General features: G+C 38.9%; 1 protein-coding gene across 1 annotated transcript in view; it reads left to right on the top strand.

Annotated features, from left to right (window-relative positions):
• Positions 1 to 266: 266 nt before the first annotated feature.
• Positions 267 to 22,636, top strand: part of LOC126299479 (uncharacterized) — a 52,613-nt gene continuing 30,243 nt past the window's right edge. Inside the window, exon 1 of the mRNA XM_049991419.1 lies at positions 267 to 381. Coding sequence (XP_049847376.1) covers positions 373 to 381 — 9 coding nt within the window. The 5' untranslated portion in view covers positions 267 to 372. The remainder of the gene's footprint in view (positions 382 to 22,636) is intronic.

Raw genomic sequence — 22,636 nt, 5'->3', positions numbered from 1 at the left:
TAGACTTTAGATTTAGAATTATCCCACAAGTGTCTGTTCAGAGAGTTCTGTTGACGAATGATCTTTTTATGTTCTCATTCATTTTATTCCAGTAAAGTTATTATTGAATTTACATGAGCTTTTAGTCTAGTTTTGTACAGCTCCCATTCACACGCCATAAACGCATATCAAGATTTAATTTTCATGCTCAAACAGCTACTTTGGTATTTTTGTCCTCAGTTGTTGTATCTTTGGGGTTGGCAGCATTTTGAACCTACAATCAGTCAGTGTCATATACGGGTTGCAGTTGGTGTCGCTGTGTAGGTGGATTCTTCTTCTGTTGGAGTGCGGCATACTTTGTAAAATATATTGTGGACACACACTGCGCAAAGTATGGCTAAGGTAAATAAAAATAATTCTCTATTGTACCAGCTGTAATTTATCAGCTCTGTTTCTTTCTTTATATCTCCCCAGGAGCATTGTCGGCATTATGCTTGAAGGCGCGGGTCCCTTTACGATGGAACACCGTTATTGCTGTCGCAATTTAGAAGTAATAAATTGTGAATCAGACACAGCGAAGAAAATTCATTGTGCGTAATTGCGAGCGATTGATTGCTGGATAAAATTTTGGAAGTTGTCGTTCGTTCATGTCGAGTCTTTCCAAAAATGCCATCTGTTTTGTACGGATATTAACTGTTTACTGTTATGTTATTTTGCAGAGATTTTGCCAGTGAAAGTATGCAATATATTAGCCGCATACTGGAGGAAAATTTTGCCTCATTGTTTGAGGCGATATGGTAATGATCACGTCCTTTAGTTCAGCGGACTAATTCGCGCAAACGCACTTTCCAATAAATTTGCACAAAAAGAAATCTGCCTTCGACTGAAATACGGAAGCGCAAAATACAGCCGCGGCTGTGCGTTACTCTGAGCCAGCAACACAGTGGAAAGAAACTGGGACGCAGTACTTGACAATATGGCTTCTGTCCGCACCCATCTGCTCGTCTCGAAACTTAGTCTTGCGCACAACATTTTGGTATGAGCGCGTTGGCGCTCGTTAACGGTTGCTCGAGAAAGCATAGCAAATTACGAATTGTTGCCGGTTACGAGCAGTGTCATCGAGTGTCCCCGCTCTAAGAAGCGCGCATACGTGCGCATAACCATCATGTACTGTAAATCCCATTCAAAAGTTGAATCCTAAGGGTTGTGGAGTTATTAAAGAATAACAAATATCATGCCTTACATTACTGAGTAACACCGACTGACAATACGTAAGAATGCAGGTAACTATGGTCCACAACAGCTGCTACTTACAAGGATATTGTAACTTACAATATTATAATTTCACCTGTCTTTTTAAAGCTGTAATCTTTATAAGTGTATATTAAAATACACTCCTTTGTTGTTTGCCGAAAATTCTACGTCACGGGTGTTACGACAGCTATGTGAACTTATTTACAGCATAAAACGTTTATCTACAGTTACCGTAATGAATAAGTAATCACCTTCTGGTCACGGCGACTATAGCTGAAAACTAATTCATTATTATAAAATTGCAACCAGTCTGCGTAAAACGCACTGTCATTGACAAACTATTCTAGTTTCTGTTTGAATGCTTTCAAGCTCTTAATATTCAGTCTTGTATTATAGGAAAGTAAAATCAACTTAATCTTATAGGATGTTTTTAACATGAGCATGCGTGATGCTTTTTTGAGATGTCGGTAGCATGATATACCTTCCTGAACAAAATGCCGTCGTACGTTGCCAGTTATGGTATAACGTGGAAACAGATCCATGGCACAGCCTTTACGTTTGTATATGCGCGAAGCATTGTCGGTATTCGTAGCCACGTGAACGGTCAGAAAAGAATTAGTATCCAGCGAGGATCGAACACAGCGCTTACATATTCTAGCTTGTGAATCAAGCGCCAGTAATTCCTTCATAAAAAAAATATTATTATACATCAAGTTCCGAAATCGTGTCACAACTTGACCAAAAAAGACGTAAAAATTGTTTGTGTACAATAACATTATCGTAATACAATCTCAATAGCACTTTGCATTGTAGTGCACTGTTAATAGAGTAAGTTGTGGTCTCAAACTCTCCGACGTTGCTACGTCATTCTTTTTATTGCGAATCATGTCTAAACCAAACAACGTTTTTGAACTTTTTTTAAGACGAAAAACCTTGTACACTTATTTTCAGTTTATGAAGGCAACACATAACGTACTTTGCGTTTATTTTTCGATCATTGTGTCAAAAGCGAAATGATTTTATTTCTTTATTTCCACGACAGTTTTAGTTTTACAAGAGAGTCTTCTAGCAGCCATGATGTTTCCCCCAACTATGGCCAACACCTTTGTTCTGTGCCCACCGCTCGCTGCAGAAAAGTGACATCTACCAGTCAGCCGTCCAACTACTTCGATACATAAACAGTACTTCGTTGCAGTTTAATTTTGACCTTTTAATATAGCAGACATACTGCAACTGATACATTTTGAAATAAAATATTGATAAAGCGAAAAGCACGAAATTTTCAGCATTTAAAGTGTGCTATTTTTACACATATATGCATTAGTTTCCAGCATAAAAAACATACCATCGCACGGTCATTAGCACACATATAGGCCATAAACACTAAAAGCAAGTTTTGCATTAAATAAGGCGCGTTATTCAATGATATTTCCTTTAATACACAGCACCAAAAACAACATTTTTTACCACATGTTCATAAGCGTCTTGTTTCTTAAATAAACTATTCTCCCAGTCTCTTTCTCTCTATGATATAGCTCATTTACTGATTGGAAAAATGAGTGTATCTTAAATTATAAATTATTAAGTGCAGTATACAGAAAGAGGTGAAATCGAAAAAGAGACTAAGAATACATAAAATTTACTCTTCAGTTGCTTCAAATAATTTAGGGAGTAATATTCCTGAGATTAAAAACAGCATAACATTAATAATTCTGTGCACGTTGTTCCAATTATTGTACTTTGGAAGTGGGTTGCTGTGACATACAAAGCAAAATGTTATGATGGTGAAGTTATTAGAGTGATTTTTCCAAATAAATATGAAGTATCAGTGACAGCAGGGACATATATACCAGCTCCGTACAAATGAATTCACCCACAGATTGCATGTGCTGTAGCAAAGTGTTGAAAGGTATTTCTCCTTCTGTTATAGGAAATAGTAGGGGGGCCTTTCAAGTTTGATGACTTTTAAAGCAAATTTTGTCTTTCTGTTGTTTCCTTTAGTCTGTGGACTGTTTTAAGACTCTGTTCTTTCACTGGAACTTTATTTCTGTTACTGCTACCACTCTATTTAATTTTTTCTGTCTCAGTCATTGGACATGCCCCTTCCAACACATCTCTGTCCTTTCTATCTCATAACTTAAATTTGGTAATGGTCGTATGTCGAGATACTGTATGGTATGTAGCCTATAATTCTTGGAGTTTCAAATCCATGTACAAGTTAGGTTTATTTTCATTTGTGTACATAAATCACAGAGTTAGTACAACATTCTGCAGGCCATAGTGCCAGAGACTCAATTTTCATTACGTCCATCATGTCATTATTATTATTATTATTATTATTATTATTATTATTATTGTTTTTGAACTGCACACAAACATAACGGTGAATTGTTAAAAATTGCTCATTAATCTTCTTTATCAGATAATAAAAAAAAGTTTGGATTCCAGACTGAAACCAAAGATTTTCCTAACTCCAAATGCCTGTCCATCACTCATGGAAAAACATGTATATTACCCCATAGTATGTTGTCCATAGAGTACCTGCATTTAAAGTTTTGGGCATTGTCCTCATAGGCATGTACTAGTACTTGCCTCTGGAAAATATTATTTACATGTTCTCTCATGGCCTGTCAACAATGCCCAAGTATTAGCAACAGTCCACCTGATTCATAATTGAACATTCAAGTTTAAGAGAGATGTTATTTGACTTAGCAGTTCTGCTTGTTTTGCATTTAATTTATATTACTTTTTTCTTCTCCTTTTTTAGTGTTTATAAATAGGTTACCTTTGCTAAAGTGTGTGTTTGTGTGACTTAATGAGAATCTCTCTCGTCCAGCTCTTCTTCTGAATCAATGCTCGCTATGAAAACAATGTCATCTGCATGCATCATTAAATTGTCATTAACAGCTGAAGGTGTATCATTTACATTTAACATGAAGATGTATGGCCCCAGAACTGATCCTTGTGGTATTCTGTGCTTCACTAATTTAAAATTAGAGTACATTCTTGTGGCTTTAATGCAAATAGTATAGTAGAAACAAATGTGCTGTGTTGTTTTAGGATTTACAAATAGATGACATACACAAAATCAAGTGTTTGCATGATTTAATGAGAATCTCTGTGTTCCAGCTTTTCACTTCAATCAATGCTTGTTATGAGAAAAATGTTGTCTGCATGCATGATTACATTGTCACTAACAGTTGCTGGCATATTATTTACATGTAACATGAAAAGGTATGACCCCAGAATTGATCTTGTGGTATTCTGTGCTTTAAATTTAGAGTACATTCACATGACTTACTGTAAATATTATACTAGATACAGATGTGCTGTTGTCCTGTTTTAACATTCACAAATAAATTAAATATGCCGAAGTATGTATTATTTTCATAGCTTAATGAAAAGTTCTCTCTTCCAGCTCCTTTCTTCAATCAGTGCTTGCTGTGAGAAAAATATCCTCTGCATGCATGATTACATTGTCACTAACAGCTGAAGGCATATCATTTACTTATAACATACAAAGGTATGGCCACAGAAATAATCCTTGTGAAATTCTTTGCTTCACTAATTTAAAATTGGTGTACATTCTTGTGGCTTTCCTGTGAATACTATATTAGATAGAAATGTGCTGTCTTATCGTAACATTAACAAACACACTGCTGACAAAAAAGTGAAGCACCCAGAAGCGGAAGAAGAAACAAAATGGAACTTCACAGTTTGAGAGGGTATATGATGTTGTTTCATTTAGGTTAAATTTGAAAAGGACTTGGCAGTTTGATGCCACATATCAATATGAAGTTGCACCCCCTCTGACCTGGGTGCAAGGATGATTCCATTGGGAAGTGTGTCATGAAGCCATTGTCTCCTCAGCTGAGGCAAAGTGGCCCACAACAGTTGTAACTGATCCTTGATAGCCTGATCAGCAAGAAGAAATAGCTTTGTATCTTTGAACATAGAGTGGAAAGTCATTAATATGTATTAAGAACAATAAGGAACCCAAGATTGAATCTTGTGGAACCCCATTCTTGAAACCTCCATAGTTTGAGGAATATGCTGATATTTGTGCATTATGTGAACTGCTTATATCAATGTTCTGGAAAAGTTTCCAGCTAAAATATCATACTCAGTCTGTCAGGAAAAATGCCATGTTTCAGTGAGCTATTATCTACATAACTGAGAATCCTTCTTATCTCAGGAACAAGCTTTTAGAACTTCCTTCGAGATGCCACCAGTTCTATGTGAGCTATTCACTTTTAAGTGAGTATATTGTTTTCCTAACTTCAGAAGAACAGGTGGGTAGAAATTCAGTTTTATCAAATAGCATAGATATTGTTCTTCCATATATAGGTTTGCCTTTTATAATGATCATCTGGATCCTATTTTCTCCACATTTAAAAAATGATAATTAAAAATATTTTTAACCTCTGACTTTTTGTATATAAACTTTTCATTCAGTTTCATGGTAATACAATCTTCCTGTGCTCTTGGTTGCCCTGTTTCACATTCAGTAATATTCCAAATTGTTTTAATTTTATTTAAGAGTTGCTAATCTCAGACATTATACACATACATCTGGATTTTAATAACTTTCTTCAATGCAGTACAGTCGTTTTTATAATATTTGAATGTTTCTTGCTGTTAGATACATTTTCTTTTTCCAGTTTCCAGGTATTTTTATCCGTTTAGTAAGCCATGGTTTCTTAGTTATATTTTACTCTTTTCTTAGGGAAACTGTTTTCTAAAATACTCACAAAAATATAATGAAAACAGTGATATTTCAAATCAGCACCAACTTTCTGGTACACCTCTTCCCAGTCTAACTGCTGCATGTTTCGGCTAAAATTTACAATCATTAAATTGTTAATTGAATGCATCATTTTGGAGGACTGTTTTGCATTACTGTGTGGAGCTATGTTATATACAATACTGTAACTAGCTGTGCATCATGATCAGGAAGGCCATTCTTAACAGTATACATGTTTATTTGATTAAATGTATCTTGGTCTATGAAAATATTATCTATCAGTCTGCTTCTTTCTCATATTACCTGAGTAGGAAAACCAATAACTGATGTCAGATTGAAAGAACTGAATAATACCTCAAGATCATTCTTTCTATCAGACTCTGTCAGAAAACCTACATTGAAATCTCCACAAATAATGATTTGCTTCCCTCTGGCTGACAGAGAGCACAACAAGGAATCCAAGTTTTTCAGAAATAGTTCAAAATTTCCCAGTGGGTACCTATATGCAGTTACAATTATAAAATTAGCAAGATTTGGTTTAAGCCCGCAGGCACATACTTCTGTATGTTTCTCTCCACAAAATTTTTTTTGTCTATATTTTTCACACTATAATAACACTCTTTTCCATATTGTCTCTGGTTTCATGTTCTGAAAGCTTATATCCACTTACATTTATCTTTTTCATATCTGTGACTATATGATGTTCAGACAGGCATAGTACATCTATTGCATTCTCTGTTTCTAAATCTTCCAAACAAACAAGAAGTTCATATACCTTGTTTTTTAATCCCTTGATATTCTGATGCAATATACTAACATTATTTTTCTCTGTACTTTTATAAGAATTTCGTGATATTGTAACATCTTTAGTACCTGCCTGTCTGATAATCTCATTATGAGTGATTCCTTTCAATGTTGTATCACTGGACACTGATCTTAGCCTAAAAAAGAGGTACTCCCAGGAGTTTCAGCACCCCTTAAGGATTTTGCTATCAACCCAGCCAATTTATCCTTACCTTTCCTATTGAAATGCAGAGTATGCCTAGTGAAATCACACCTTCCAGTAGCAGTGACAGAAACCAAACCTGTGTCTGATCCAGTAGCCACCCGAAACAGCTGATCCAACTCCATATTGACCCTCCTCACTGAGCTGTTCAACTGGGACCAATCATCACAAAAGCAGGCACCAGCCCAACATTTGTATGGTACATTGGATAAATTATTTTTACCAGATGACTCTCAAATTGTAGCCCTGGTCCCTATCAATACTGTTTCCTGCTCCACACATTATCCCAATATGATCCTGCTTTGTAAAACCCATGCACAAGGATCCTACATCCTCTACTTCTTGGCTGAGATATGCACTGGTCTTGAAAAGTTTGTGATCTGGTACATGTCACCTTATATTTTCTGCAAAATTTGGCCCACACTTATTCCATGGCTACTTCCTAGCAACAGAACTTTCCTCCTACTTTCTACTTTCTACTTTTTTAATATTTTTTAAACAGCTTAATGAAAGTCTGTTGGGTATTCACCACACCTATGTCTACTTGAGCTCTTTCCTTACTTAAGTGAGGTATCAAGGCAAATCTATTTTTTGTGCTAATGATGAAACTATCAGATACTGTTCCCTGCTACCACTTCCCACTTGTCTTCACCCTTCTCTCCCCTTAATTTCATCAGTTCTTCCCTAGCACTATCCAGTTCAGCCTTAAGGGCACTAATCTTCTATTCCTGCTCAACTATTTTCCTGTCCCTTGAACACATTTTGAAATACTGTGGAAGAGTCTCATTTACTTCCCCAATTCCCATGCCACTACATCCACCCACTGAAACTGTCTGTTGCAACAGCTCCATAGAACTAAATTCCCTCTGGCAGCTCAAACACTTTGCACTCATGGTTGTTTACAAATTTATTACAAAATATAGCTGAAAATAATGATAATATTCTATTATCTACAGATCCCAGGAGACACTAAAGTTATATATATAATACTATCATATGTTGTTGTTGTTGTGGTCTTCAGTCCTGAGACTGGTTTGATGCAGCTCTCCATGCTACTCTATCCTGTGCAAGCTTCTTCATCTACCAGTACCTACTGCAGCCTACATCCTTCTGAATCTGCTTAGTGTATTCATCTCCTGGTCTCCCTCTATGATTTTTACCCTCCACGCTGTCCTCCAATACTAAAATGGTGATCCCTTGATGTCTCTGAACATGTCCTACCAACAGATCCCGTCTTCTAGTCAAGTTGTGCCACAAGCTCCTCTTCTCCCCAATTCTATTCAATACCTCCTCATTAGTTATGTGATCTACCCATCTAATCTTCAGCATTCTTCGGTAGCACCACATTTCGAAAGCTTCTATTCTCTTCTTGTCTAAACTATTTATCGTCCATGTTTCACTTCCATACATGGCTACACTGCGTACAAATACTGTCACAAACGACTTCCTGACACTTAAATCTATACTCGATGTTAACAAATTTTCCTTCTTCAGAAACGCTTTCCTTGCCATTGCCAGTCTACATTTTATATCCTCTCTACTTCGACCATCATCAGTTATTTTGCTCCCCAAATAGCAAAACTCCTTTACTACTTTAAGTGTCTCATTTCCTAATCTAATTCCCTCAGCATCACCCGATTTAATTCGACTACATTCCATTATCCTCGTTTTGCTTTTGTTGATGTTCATCTTATACCCTGCTTTCAAGACACTGTCCATTCCGTTCAACTGCTCTTTCAAGTCTTTTGTGGTCTCTGACAGAATTACAATGTCATCAGCAAACCTCAAAGTTTTTATTTCTTCTCCATGGATTTTAATACCTACTCTGAACTTTTCTTTTGTTTCCTTTATTGCTTGCTCAATATACAGATTGAATAACATCGGGGAGAGGCTACAACCCTGTCTCACTCCCTTCCCAACCACTGCTTCCCTTTCATGGCCCTGAACTCTTATAACTGCCATCTGGTTTCTGTACAAATTGTAAATACCTTTCGCTCCCTGTATTTTACCCCTGCCACCTTTAGAATTTGAAAGAGAGTATTCCAATCAATATTGTCAAAAGCTTTCTCTAAGTCTACAAATGCTAGAAATGTAGGTCTGCCTTTCCTTAATCTTTCTTCTAAGATAAGTCGTAGGGTCAGTATTGCCTCACTTGTTCCAACATTTCTACGGAATCCAAACTGATCTTCCCCGAGGTCGGCTTCTACTAGTTTTTCCATTCATCTGTAAAGAATTCGCGTTAGTATTTTGCAGCTGTGACTTATTAAACTGATAGTTTGGTAATTTTCACATCTGTCAACACCTGCTTTCTTTGGGATTGGAAATTTATATTCTTCTTGAAGTCTGAGGGTATTTCGCCTGTCTTCTGAGGGTATTTCGCCTGTCTCATACATCTTGCTCACCAGATGGTAGAGTTCTGTCAAAACTGGCTCTCCAAAGGCTGTCAGTAGTTCTTATGGAATGTTGTCTACTCCAGGGGCCTTGTTTCAGCTCAAGTCTTTCAGTGCTCTGTCAAACTCTTCATGCAGTATCATATCTCCCAGTTCATCTTCATCTACATCCTCTTCCATTTCCATAATATTGTTCTCAAGTACATCACCCTTGCATAGACCCTCTATATACTCCTTCCACCTTTCTGCTTTCCCTTCTGTGCTTAGAACTAGTTTTCCATCTCTTAATATAGAAATGTAACACATTTAAAATTACTTTTAAATGCTAAACCTGTACACTCAAAAACTTAGTCCGAAAATCGCTTGAGTGTTATTTGGATATTTTGCACTTGAAAAACACATAGAAGATGTAGTATAACCCTTCAATTGCCAAAATAGATAAGGCTCTACTTTATTCATGTGAAATGAAAACAACTTCAGTTGTGCACTTAACACACACAGATATCTTAAGTTTGTGTATGTCTGGAAAACATGAAACCCGACACCCATAAAATGTTTTGGTTTCTCAATACAAATTTTCAGAAAAGTGAAATCTTCAATAGGTAAGTGAGGATAGGCACTAATTAATTGTTTCAGGGCATAATATTAATGTAATTAACAGCTATTACAAAATTAATCACTTATGTTTACGAGCTCAATATTCCAGCATATGTTTTCTGGGTCAGGGCTGTCAGCTGCCAACATACCATTGTGCCATCACATTTCAATTAGCCACTACCAGTCATGACCTGAAGTCATGCCTGATGACTGCCCACATCATTACACCAAGAGTAACATCACTGGGCGTGTCCATATTGTAGGAAGAAGAGGACCTCTCCCCAGGTTGCCTCCCTACTCACTCGTTTCAAACTCTGTCAGATGCTGATAACATTTGCTCACGTGAGTATAGGACATCTTCACAATGACACTCGGCATTTGACAGTTTTCAAATGCATTTTGTACCATGCTTGGCCTGGTAACGATATTAAACATGAAAACACTAGTGCACTCTGGTGGCTGTTCTACTTGTCACAGAGAATTGCAATTCTAATCATTTAGATACCCGCCGATGGTTTGTACACATATAAAGTTACTTTGACGTGCAACAGTATCTTCTGGGTGCTTCATTTTTTTGGCTGGTAGTGTGGATTACACACAATGAAGTATGTATGTGTATGAGTTAATGAGAAACTCTCTCTTCCAGCTCTTCACTTCAATCAGTGCTTGCTATGTGCAAAGTGTCATCTGCATGCTTGATCACGTTGTCACTAACAGCTGAAGGAAAATCTTTTGAATATAATATGAATAGGTAAGGCCCCATCACTGATGCCTGTCAAAATCTGTACTTCACCAATGTAAAATTAGAGCACATTTTTGTGGCTGCATTACCAATATTATACTTCATACACACACAGTGCTGTCTATTTTCCACTTACAGTTTATGTTGGCAACTTACTCTTATGCTAGAATTTGTAATAGGTTTCTATGACACATTCAGTTGAAAGCTTAGGAAAAAATCCAAAGTAAACTGCAAATATTGTTTTGTTAGCCCAGTGCTTCTGGTTTACCAGCTACAATGTTTTGTATTTCTATGTTTGCACCTCTGCTTTCCTAAAACAATCTTTTAATGCTAATATAAAGGTTTCTGGTTGTCGGCTAGGTTTAATCTTCCATGATCTTTTGGGGAAGTGTTGAAATGGATTAGGTGAGGTGGGGGGGGGGGGGGGGGGGGGGGGGGCACACATGTGTCCCTGTGTGATCAGTGTGTCTCCACTCACTCCCCCCCCCCCCCCCCCCCCCCCCCTCAAGCAGAGTTCAGTCAGTGACCACCATCTCTGTTTGCAAGGCAATCAATAGTCTTGACGTTGATGATTTCCCTTGATTATGCTGTCCCAGACTTTCACTAGAACTGAATAGCGCTCTAGTCTATTCAAAATTAAACATTTGGCTTTCTTTCTAATTATGCTCACCAACTGCCAATTTGTTTTTCTACTAAAGTTGAATGTACCTAGCATGCTCCTGGCAGCAATGCAGTTTATAATATTGTCTGCACTATGTACTGCAGCTTACACTCACACTTAATGCTGTAGATACCGGTTGTGGGCAGTCAAACTGGATTCTGCAGTGGTCACAAAACTTTTAAGCATCATGAGAGCAAGTGACTTCACATTTCCATTATATGAGATCCCAAACAAACCTTTGTGATGCAGTCACAACATGTATCCCCCCCTTTGGTACAAGCCAACATAAGACCAACCTTTACATTCCTAACATTGAATCCACTTCTCTTTGGGACGAATGTGGTGGAAAGGCTCGACACATACAAGGCAGTAGCTATCATTGTCTTCCGATGATGATTCTTCAGGTTTTTTCTGTTTTCACACTCTTGGCTGGCTGCTTTTTAAATTTAGCTTCTTTTCCGCTTTTTTGCCTGAGGACAGGCCTTTAGCTCTTCTTCTATAGCCAGTTTCTCTGGAGTGTTTTTAAAAATTGCAGACTTTCTCCTCTTTCTTTCTTTTCTTGTTTCTTGCCTTGGACATGCTTTTGGTAATGGACAGGCCTTTAGCTCTTCTTCTTCTATAGCCAGTTTCTCTGGAGTGTTTTTAAAAATTGCAGACTTTCTCCTTTTTCTTTCTTTTCTTGTTTCTTGTCTTGGACATGCTTTTGGTAATGGACGAACACCTTCGGCTGAAAAGGCTGTGCAAATTGAAGAAGATGATTGTAAACCACTAGGTCCTGCATCACAGGCTTTGGCATTTGAAAGTGTTTTCTCACATACTGCTACTGGATCAGGATTAGATGTCCTCCCAACTTCAGACGGGTCACTAGAAATTGCTAATGATTCTGCTAAGGACATAGTTTGCTCTCCATAATTGAAAGCTTGTGCTGGGCGATCAGTGACAGAAGATAGTGCAAAATCAATTTCACTGGTACTATACCTGTGCAGTGAAACCCTGCTGCAATGTTTCTGGGAGCTACAGCAAGTGGACATGCTTCCCTTGCAATTGAAGGGATGTCATAAATTGACATGGTCTTTCCCAGATGATTCTGGATCCAGTTGTCAGCAAAAGCATTCACGATCTTTTTAAATGGACCATAAACTGAACGGTCTAGAGTCTGCCTCCTGTGTGTACAGTGCAGTGGAAATGACAGCATAACAATCCCATTGCTTTTGCAAAAATTCTGGCTTCTGATCGATATAAGAGATTCATGATTGTCAAGAAGCAGTAAACATTTATCATCAGGAGTTGGTTTACAAAATGGTGCCACTCACATTTCCTGCTCTAATGCAACCAATAGGACCGTCTCAAATAAAATGGTCATGTTACCCCAAGCGAGGGAATACAAAGAGAGGTGGTGTACTGTTTCCCTGAGCATTGGTGGTAATAGCAACAGTGACAAGAGTGCCTCTTTCAGCCGACATGATAGCTCCTACCTGCTTTATTCCGCATTTAGCAACAATCCTGTTTGGTTTCTGAACAGTGGTAACACCTGTCTTGTCCATATTCCAGATGTCCATGGGCTCTAACTTATATCTCTCCATAATGCTAGCCAGGTTGTTGAAAAAGGCATTCACATTTGTTGGATAAAAGCTCGTTGCTCAAGTAAGGCTTGTGGGTTGAGTTGACTGAGTAGACAACTGGGGATTCCTCTTCATGAATGCTGAAAACCAGTCTGGACCAGCAGTTTTATTGTCCTCCCAAGTTGATGAAATTGGTATATTGTTTATTGTTGCCAGCTTGCGAGCTAATTTACGGATATCCTTAGGGTAAAGTCCGTAAAATATCCCTGATGCTTTAATCAATTATTCAGTTATAATTTTTTCTTGTTCATCGGAAAACACTCATTTTACACTTCTATATCCAACACGAGGCATTGCTGTGCTGCTATCACTGATAAGTTTCTCTTTCTTTTTAATGTACTGATGCACTGTCACATGGCACACATTGTGTTTCTTTGCTGTTACTGTAATACTTATATTATAATTTGCAACATCATCTGCCACAGTTTGATAAACAGTAGTAGGAGTTTGTCCTCTTGTAGTCGTCCTAACCCGTGTTCATGGCATAATTCCCTGTAACAAAATGACTAGGTAAATAACAAGCCTGCTCAGTAATAACAATTTTGTTCAGCAAGACACTGTAACCCCTAATAGTATCATACCTAATTTACTTTTTTTGCTAATGAAAAAAAAAATAGCATGCGATCTGCAGCTAGTAACAGGTATGAAAGAAACACTGGTACTTTCTCCCAGGCAGTATGCTTCTTTTGTCCCCAACTATGCTTTTCTGTTTAATTGATATTTTAGACACAATCTATACAAGTAATGAAAAAGTTGATAGTGGAGGCATAAAACTGAAAAGTTTCACATAGTTAAATTATTACAGTAGACTTACGTTTACAGCATAATGCCACCGTCATCACGAAACTAAGAAAATTTATGTGAGACACTGAAAAAATGTTTTACTGTGCCACACTCAGTAGAGACTCTCCAATACTGGCCAACAATTGGCAGGCAGTTTGGAAACATGAAGGGAAGACATTGTTTGAATCAGTCATTTTTGGAGCTACATACGAAAGTAGGGGAGGGATGTTACTTTCATACCCTGTTACTTTTGTCCCCGGTCTCCCCTACTGTATTCAGTATGAATTCTAAAATAGTAACAAAATAAAACTATCATTCAATCTTGCACATCATCTTATAATGCTTAAAAATATTAAATTTCCGGTCAGCTCTCAGAGTTTAAGTCTCACTGGACTCAGAAATTTTATAAGCATGAACGAATGTGAAAATATTTGGGTGGTCATGATTTCCACCCTGAAACCAACACTTTACTGCACTGTTAGGTCCATAATGTGTTACCTGAAGACTCCTTGAACCAAATTTGAATTCTGTATCCTCTGCCCATTTGAAACAATGTGTCTCCCAACTCAGCTTCTCAAAAATTCCTTGCTCCCAAGAGCCACTCAAAATGCTCAAGTGCCTATCCGCTCATGCCAACAAGAACTTTCATTTCCCCTCCATACATAATCGTAGCTGCACATTAGATGCAACAACATTGGAGGATATCTGTGGAGAGGTGAGAAAAACATGTGGTTCCTGAATAGGGGCAGCAGCCTTTCACTAGATGCAGGGGCAACAGTCTGGATGATTGACTGATATGGCCTTGTAACATTAACCAGTGTGGCCTTTCTATGCTGGTACTGTGAAGAGCTGAAGGCAGGAGGAAAATTTGCAACATAACAAATATTTTGGAAAGAATCTGACCAGATTAAAGTTTGAGATGTAGGATGTAATGGCTGGTTCAGCTGAGGCAAATTGATGCAGAAGATGACAGAAGGCGCTTTCACAATCAGCCATACACTTGATGACGGAGGGATGTCCAGCAGCAGGTAAACGATAGTTTTTCCCAAGGCAGTTGAAGTCCAGAATGAGCTCCTAGCTAGCTGCAAGCATGGTCTGGTAGACAAGAGCTACTTTCAAATATTTATTAATTTTTTAATAATTCAGTGTTTCATCACAGTGCAAATCAAATCCTAGCAGCATACTCAAGGCACTGAAGTGCATCTATTGAGACAATAATATTATAAATATCACAAAAACTACAGAAGTTAGGTAAGCACAGTAAATAAATATTCTTACAATACTCGTCGAAAACTAGTAACTGCTGAACATTTCATGTGATCTTAATAAATAAGGTATCGGATAATAGCTTTTGACTCTAATCATCCCCAAAAGCCACACATTTGAATGTAATTTATATATTGTGTTATTATGTTTTTATATATTTTTCATTGCATAAATGTTTTAGATCATCATTTATTCCACAGTAGCAGAGCAAATGAAAGCAGTATAGCAATTCTCAGGTCTTCCAATATGTTATCTTGTTGCATTTATCTAAATTATTAAATCTTTCTGATTTATTTAACTAGAAGTTAAACTGACCAATATTAAAAACCAGAATGAGATTTTCACTCTGTAGTGGAGGGTGTGCTGATATGAAACTTGCTGGCAGATTAAAACTGTGTGCCAGACCGAGACTTGATTTCTGGTCCTTTCCCTTTCACGGGCAGGTGCTCCACCAACTGAGCTATCCAAGCATGACTCGCACCCTATCCTCACAGCTTTACTTCTGACAGTACCTCGTCTCCTTCCTTCCAAAGTGTACAGAAGCTCTCTTGCAAACCTTGCAGGACTAGCACTCCTGAAAGAAAGAATATTGCAAAGACATGGCTTAGCCACTGCCTGGGGGATGTTTCCAGAATGAGGTTTTTGCTCTACAGTGGAGTGTTCACTGATATAAAACTTTCTGGCAGATTAAAACTGGGGCACAAGTCGTGCTTGGGTAGCTCAGTTGGTAGAGCACTTGCCCGTGAAAGGCAAAGGTCCCGAGTTCAAGTCTCAGTCCGGGGCACAGTTTTAATCTGCCAGGAAGTTTCATATCAGCACACACTTCACTGTATAGTGAAAATCTCATTCTGGAAACATCCCCTAAGCTGTGGCTAAGCTGTGTCTCTGCAATATCCTTTCTTTCAGGAGTGCTAGTTCTGCAAGGTTCGCAGGAGAGCTTCTGTAAAGTTTGGAAGGTAGGAGACGATGTACTGGCAGAAGTAAAGCTGTGATGATGGGGCATGAGTCATGCTTGGGTAGCTCAGTTGGCAGAGCACTTGCCTGTGAAAGGCAAAGGTCCCGATTTCAAGTCTTGGTCCGGCACACAGTTTGCCAGGAAGTTTAATATTAAAAACGTTTGTAACTTGAAAGTGGCAAATTATCCATAAGATTTAATACCATCAATAGATTGAGTGTGAAAAGATGCTCCAGTTAAGCAGGCCAAATTTATATTTTTAAACATTTTAGTGTGCGTTCTTTATTATTTGTCATGTGTACACATGCACTAGATCCATATTTAATTATTTATGTCCAAACTTTTATATGTAGAATATTATGTTTGGTTTCTATAGAACGTAGAAAAAATGATATTTCATTTAAGCCATATTCCTAATTTGTAACATTACTATTATGAAAATAGTGGTCCATTTTCTATTTTTTAAACTTGTACTAGTCCACACACAGTCTGAAATAACAACATATCTTAATATTTAATATATAGAATGGGTGATACAACACATGATCAATTGTCTATACGGCAGACACTATACAGAAAAAAAAGAGTGAAATGGGAACTCTAAATCTTCAAACAGCAAATGAAATAAGAGGGGGAATCATGAAAAGGCTAGGATGAATGGAAAAGAAAGTTGGGTGGTAAGAACTAGTTGAAATTGAGTAATCATAATTGGTGTGGTGAGCAAGTGGGACCACACTGCTAATGAAGATTCCCAGGCAATATCATACAACCGACACTTTTATTAAAAACACAGAACATACAATGAAACTGATATGACTGTTAACCAGGGATGTAGGCCTATGCAAGTCTGAGTGATACAAAATAAAAAGTAGCTGAATAAGTTCCACAAGGAAAATAGAAAGTGGCTGATTAACAAGTTTATCAGTTATGATGAATAAACTCTAAGAGTCAAAGTCCTATAGAACATAAATCTCTGAAGGCAACTACTTGGAGATAGAGCAGATTCTAAGTCTAATTGGTTTATAATGTCACTGAATCATAGAGTTTCCTGGCTTCCATAGTGACTACTCAGCTGCTCATAGTGGTGCTTTTGTGACAGTCCTCCAGGACTGGAGCTGTGGCTGGAACTGCTGCTCTGGTGCCAGATAGCCACTGAAATGCAGGCCAGGTGAAGTGCTGCTTCCTCCATGCTCTGGTGGTCACATGATCAACACAAGCAGAACAGTACTCCACCTGTTGTGTCAATCAGCAGCAGCATGCATGTCATGGTGTGGTGTTGCTGGCACTATAACTTTCCCGGGAGCTGTTTACAGGTTTCCTTGAAAACATTCCAGGATGTTTATGTTGGCTGATGTATTTGTATACACGTAGAAAGTGCCAGCCTGTGTTACTGTGTGGAATGTATCTGTTAGCATGTCAACCCACTGGTCTCAGCTTCATTGCCGGTAGATGCAGTTGCAGGATGTAGCATCCCTCATCCCCTCCCCCCCTCCTAACCTCCCCTTCCCATCCTCTCCTGGAGAGAGATGGTGGAAAATCATGTCAATGTCTGGGAGTTCGATAGTGATGGGTACATCTGCATCTCAGGTCTGTCAGAGTCCATATCTACATCTACATCTACATCTACATACATACTCCGCAATCCACCATGTGGTGTGTGGCGGAGGGTACCTCGTACCACAACTAACATCTTCTCTCCCTGTTCCACTCCCAAACAGAACGAGGGAAAAATTACTGCCTATATGCCTCTGTACGAGCCCTAATCTCTCTTATCTTACCTTTGTTGTCTTTTTGTGAAATATAAGTTGGCGTCAGTAAAATTGTAATGCAGTCAGCCTCAAATGCTGGTTCTCTAAATTTCCTCAGTAGCAATTCACGAAAAGAATGCCTCCTTTCCTCCAGACTCTCACCCAAGTTCCTGGAGCATTTCCGTAACACTCACATGATGATCAACAAACCTAGCAGCCCGCCTCTGAATTGCTTTTATGTCCTCCCTCAATCCAACCTGATAGGGATCCCAAATGCTCGAACAGTACTCAAGAATAGGTTGTATTAGTGTTTTATAAGTGGTCTCCTTTACAGATGAACCACATCTTCCCAAAATTCTACCAACGAACCGAAGACAACCGCCTTCCCCACAACTGCCATTACATGCTTGTCCCACTTCATATCGCTCTGCAATGTTACGCCCAAATATTTAATCAACGTGACTGTGTCAAGCGCTACACTACTAATGTAGTATTCAAAGATTACGGGATTCTTTTTCCTGTTCACATGCATTAATTTACATTTATCTATATTTAGAGTTAGCTGCCATTCCTTACACCAATCACAAATCCAGTCCAAGTCGTCTTGTATCCTCCTACAGTCACTCAACAATGACACCTTCCCGTACACCACAGCATCATCAGCAAACAGCTGCACATTGCTATCCACCTTATCCAAAAGATCATTTATGTAGATAGAAAACAACAGCAGACCTACCACACTTCCCTGGGGCACTCCAGATGATACCCTCACCTCCGATGAACACTCACCATAAAGGACAACGTACTGGGTTCTATTACTTAAAAAGTCTTCAAGCCAGTCACATATTTGGGAACCAATCCCATATGCTCGTACCTTAGTAAGGAGTCTGCAGTGGGGCACCGAGTCAAACGCTTTCCGGAAGTCAAGGAATATGGCATCCGTCTGAGACCCTTCATCTGTGGTTCGCAAGATATCATATGAAAAAAGGGCGAATTGCATTTCGCAGGAGTGGTGCTTTCTAAAGCAGTGCTGATGCATGGACAGCAACTTCTCTGACTCAAGGAAACTCATTATATTCAAACTGAGAATATGTTCGAGAATCCTGCAACAAACCAATGTTAAGGATATTGGTCTGTAATTTTGAGGATCTGTCCTTCTACCCTTCTTATATACAGGTGTCACAATAAACTGATAATGACTGTTAACAGAAGATGGAAGTCCACACAAGTATGAATGATACAAAATAAAGGGTTCCTTAATACGTTCCACAAGGATAATAGGAAGTCACAGACTAACAAGTTCACCAGTTATGATAAATAAGCAATGAGAGTCAGAGCCCCACAGGACATAAATCTCTGAATCTGAGTACCTAGAGACAGCATAGATTCTAAGTCCAATTGGCCATATACAGTCCCTGAGTCATGTAGTCTGTTGAAGACATGGTTGGCAAAGAGTGCTGTCTTCCATAGAGACTGCTGGGAGGTGCTTTTGATGTGATCCTCTGGGGCTGGAACTTCTTCTCTAGTGCCATGTCATCACTTAAATACAATCCAGGTAGATAACTGCTTCCTCAATGATGTGGTCAGCATGTGATACATCGAAGCAAAATAGTTCTCTACCTGTAGAGCCATCAGTGGGGACATGGGTGCCATGGTGTGTTGATGCTGGCACCATGACTTTCCCTGGAGTTCTCTGTAGGTTTGCTTGAAAACAAGCAATCATGTGTATGTTGGCCAATGTGTTTATATATAAATGTCATGTGCACACTTTTGTTGCTGCTGGCAGTGTGTCTGTTATTGTGGCAACACATGCGCTTCAGTTGCAGTTCCAATAGAAATAGTCAGAGGATATAGCAACTGGGTTGGGGTTGGTTGTTTAGGGGAAGAGACCAAACAGTAAGGTCATCGGTCTCATTGGATTAGGGAAGGATGGGGAAGGATGTCAGCCGTGTCCTTTCAAAGGAACCATCCCGGCATTTGCCTGGAGCAATTTAGGGAAATCACAGGAAACCTAAATCAGAATGGCCGGACGCGGGATTGAACCATCGTCCTCCTGAATGCGAGTCCAGTGTGCGCTAACCACTGTGCCAATTCGCTCGGTAGCAATTGCTAAATCACCCTTTTACTCAAGTGGTATCCTGCACATACAATGAATTCTATTTTGTTTTTGTACTTAGAGCCAGTGCAGTAATACAATCTCTGGATAGTTTTTGCAATCAACAAAAGCTTCACAGTTTAATTGAGCATCTAACTTGATGACTGGAACTCATCTTGTTGATGACATTGCGATAACCTCATCTTCAATGCCAAACAATCATCTAGAGCAGTGGTTCCCAACAGGTGGTCCGCATACCCCCAGGGGTCCGCGAGCTATGCCAGAGGGTTCCGTAAGATGCTATTAGAATAAAAAATATATTAAATATATTTTGTATGATAACAGAATTTTTGTTTTGGCCACTCAATATTTTTTACAGTAGTGAATATGTCAATGTTTTTTCTAAGTACCAAAAATAGAAAACATATAAAAAGACTCTTAATTTGGCTTTTTTAGGTACTTGATACTGTGATATGACAAGGTAGCAATCACGCTCGACGAGGGGGTCCTCAAGAAAATTTTGTTGGGAACCCCTGATCTAGAGCATGTGCTTTTCGGAATAGCTTAGTCAGTCTGGAGCTCTGATCTTCCACAACCTATGAGCGCTTGTAATACTTGCAATGAATCCCATCCAAGAATAACATTATGGCTACATTTTATTAAAATGACAAAGTCAGAGGGCTGAGTTTTGTCACTGATAGTTATTCTTGTAATATATGCTCATATTGATTGTACCTATGTCCCATTTCAAATAGTGAACACAATCACTTTTTTATCAGAGAATATAGTCTTCTTTTGCTGGCAATAATGAGCATTTTACATTACTGAAATAGAAGCCACCGAGTCAGCTAGAACCCATCCAGGCTGGCTGTCAGTAATGACATCAGCAACATTTCTTGACATCTACCTGCCATCTATGGAGGATTTTCATCTGTGGCAGCCTCACCTCCATAGGTGATCACCTAAGTTACTTTTCCTAAATTCAACAACTAGACTAGTGGCTGGTTCCTCTGTTGGGCAATGGGGAACAGCTGCAGCATGCTGTGGAGTGATTTCATCTAGGGTACAGCTATGAGCTTCATCCCACAGGTTGACTACAACTATTTGTAATTGAGAATAGTAGCGCTGGGATGGATGATGTCTTGTGTTGTAATATTCATTGACCACTTACTTGTCTTCTTTCTCTGCAGAAGCATACAGTGGGTCTACAGTGCAAACATACTGGCATGTTGTCCTCTGCCCCCCCCCCCCCCCCCCAAATGTATAGTCATCTGTGGGGTGATGCATCATCTGTTGGGTTGATAGTTGTGGCATAAGTGCAAGTTGGCTGAGTCCATTCTTCATGATACATTTGTCTGGTAATGTAGATTAGTGCTAAGGATCGATATGCCTCTTCTTCAACATTCTCTATTACCTCCTGTCATATAGGGTTGACATTCATAGCTGCTGTCACTTGCTTCCTCAGTGTGACAGCTGTGGCTGCCATAAAATGCTGTATTATTTTTCTTATAACCTGGCATTTGAGGGAAGCGAAGTCCCTGCCATAGGGATCACATTCAGAAGTTGATCATACCTCATTCATCCAACGCTTTTTTTTTTTATGTTGCACTTCCTCAATTTGGTGGCCTCACTATGTGAATTCCTCAGTCTTTGTGACATCCTTTATAAGAAGTGCTCAGTACATGTCTTCTGCAACTCCTTTCATCAGGTGTGAGATTTTGTTGTCTTCTGTCATATTCAGGTTCACGGGGGGTCTAAGGCCAAAGCATTTTGTATGTACAATTGTGTCCTTTCGCCATGATGCTAGGCCCTGTTCATCAGTTGTATTTCTGCTAAGTAGACCTGCTGCTGATTGTTGCCAAACATTTGCTTCAGCTCAGCCTGGAATTTGTCCCAGCTATTAAGGTTCTCTTCATTGTTCTTGAACAACTGCTGGGCTGTACCATCCAAGTAAAATTAAACATTTGTTAAACACACCACGTCATTCCACCAGTTTTTTATGGCTGCTCAGTCAAATCCTTTCAGCCATTGTGTCAGTCCCAACCAGGGTCTCAGTAAAACACTGATGTATGCTTGACGTGCAAGTGACTTTTGCTGTTTTGAAATCCATATATGGATCTTAAAAACAATGTACTGACTATCTTCCAGTACTTTCCCATGTAGGTAATGCTACTACACTGCCTAATTGGTGCCAATCTGTAGGTGAGTGGTCATCATAGATGGTTGTTACACGGAGGACCTCGGCCCGATTCCTGGTACTGCCTGACACATGTGACATGAGCTTAATAGCAATTATGACAACCTACTATGGCTGAACTCTGAAAACAGTGCTGAGGGACCAAACACCTTACAGGAATGCAGCTATGTGATGTCTTCAACAACCAAACATTCCTGTAAGTTGTTTGACCAAATGCATTACAAGTAATTCATTCACATGATAATATTGATCTCCACGTGTGTCTGGAATCAAGTGGCCTGCAATGTTTTTTAAATCTGTTGAAGTGTGTATGGTGGAGGATCCACCTAAAAACACAACAATCTAGGTAACCCAACAAGTGTTCAGTCAGGTAAAGATTAACAAAATTTTATGACCAGGGATGTTGCTTGACCTCAAACTTGTAATTTTTTGGCTATTTGTAAACATTTCTACCAATATAACAAGATGGAATTTACTGCTGAAAGCCTCCCTCTGCCCCAGAGAACACAGTTATCATGTCTTGGGCAACATTTTCTCCCAGGTCACATTCATAAGAAAAAGATGCAGTGATGTGTGTCTTCCACTTCAATTAATGTG

Source organism: Schistocerca gregaria, chromosome X (genome assembly GCF_023897955.1).
Source record: "Schistocerca gregaria isolate iqSchGreg1 chromosome X, iqSchGreg1.2, whole genome shotgun sequence".
Lineage (NCBI taxonomy): Eukaryota > Metazoa > Arthropoda > Insecta > Orthoptera > Acrididae > Schistocerca > Schistocerca gregaria.
The sequence above is the reverse complement of the archived record's forward strand: the minus strand, read 5'-3'. Positions and strand labels throughout refer to the sequence as shown.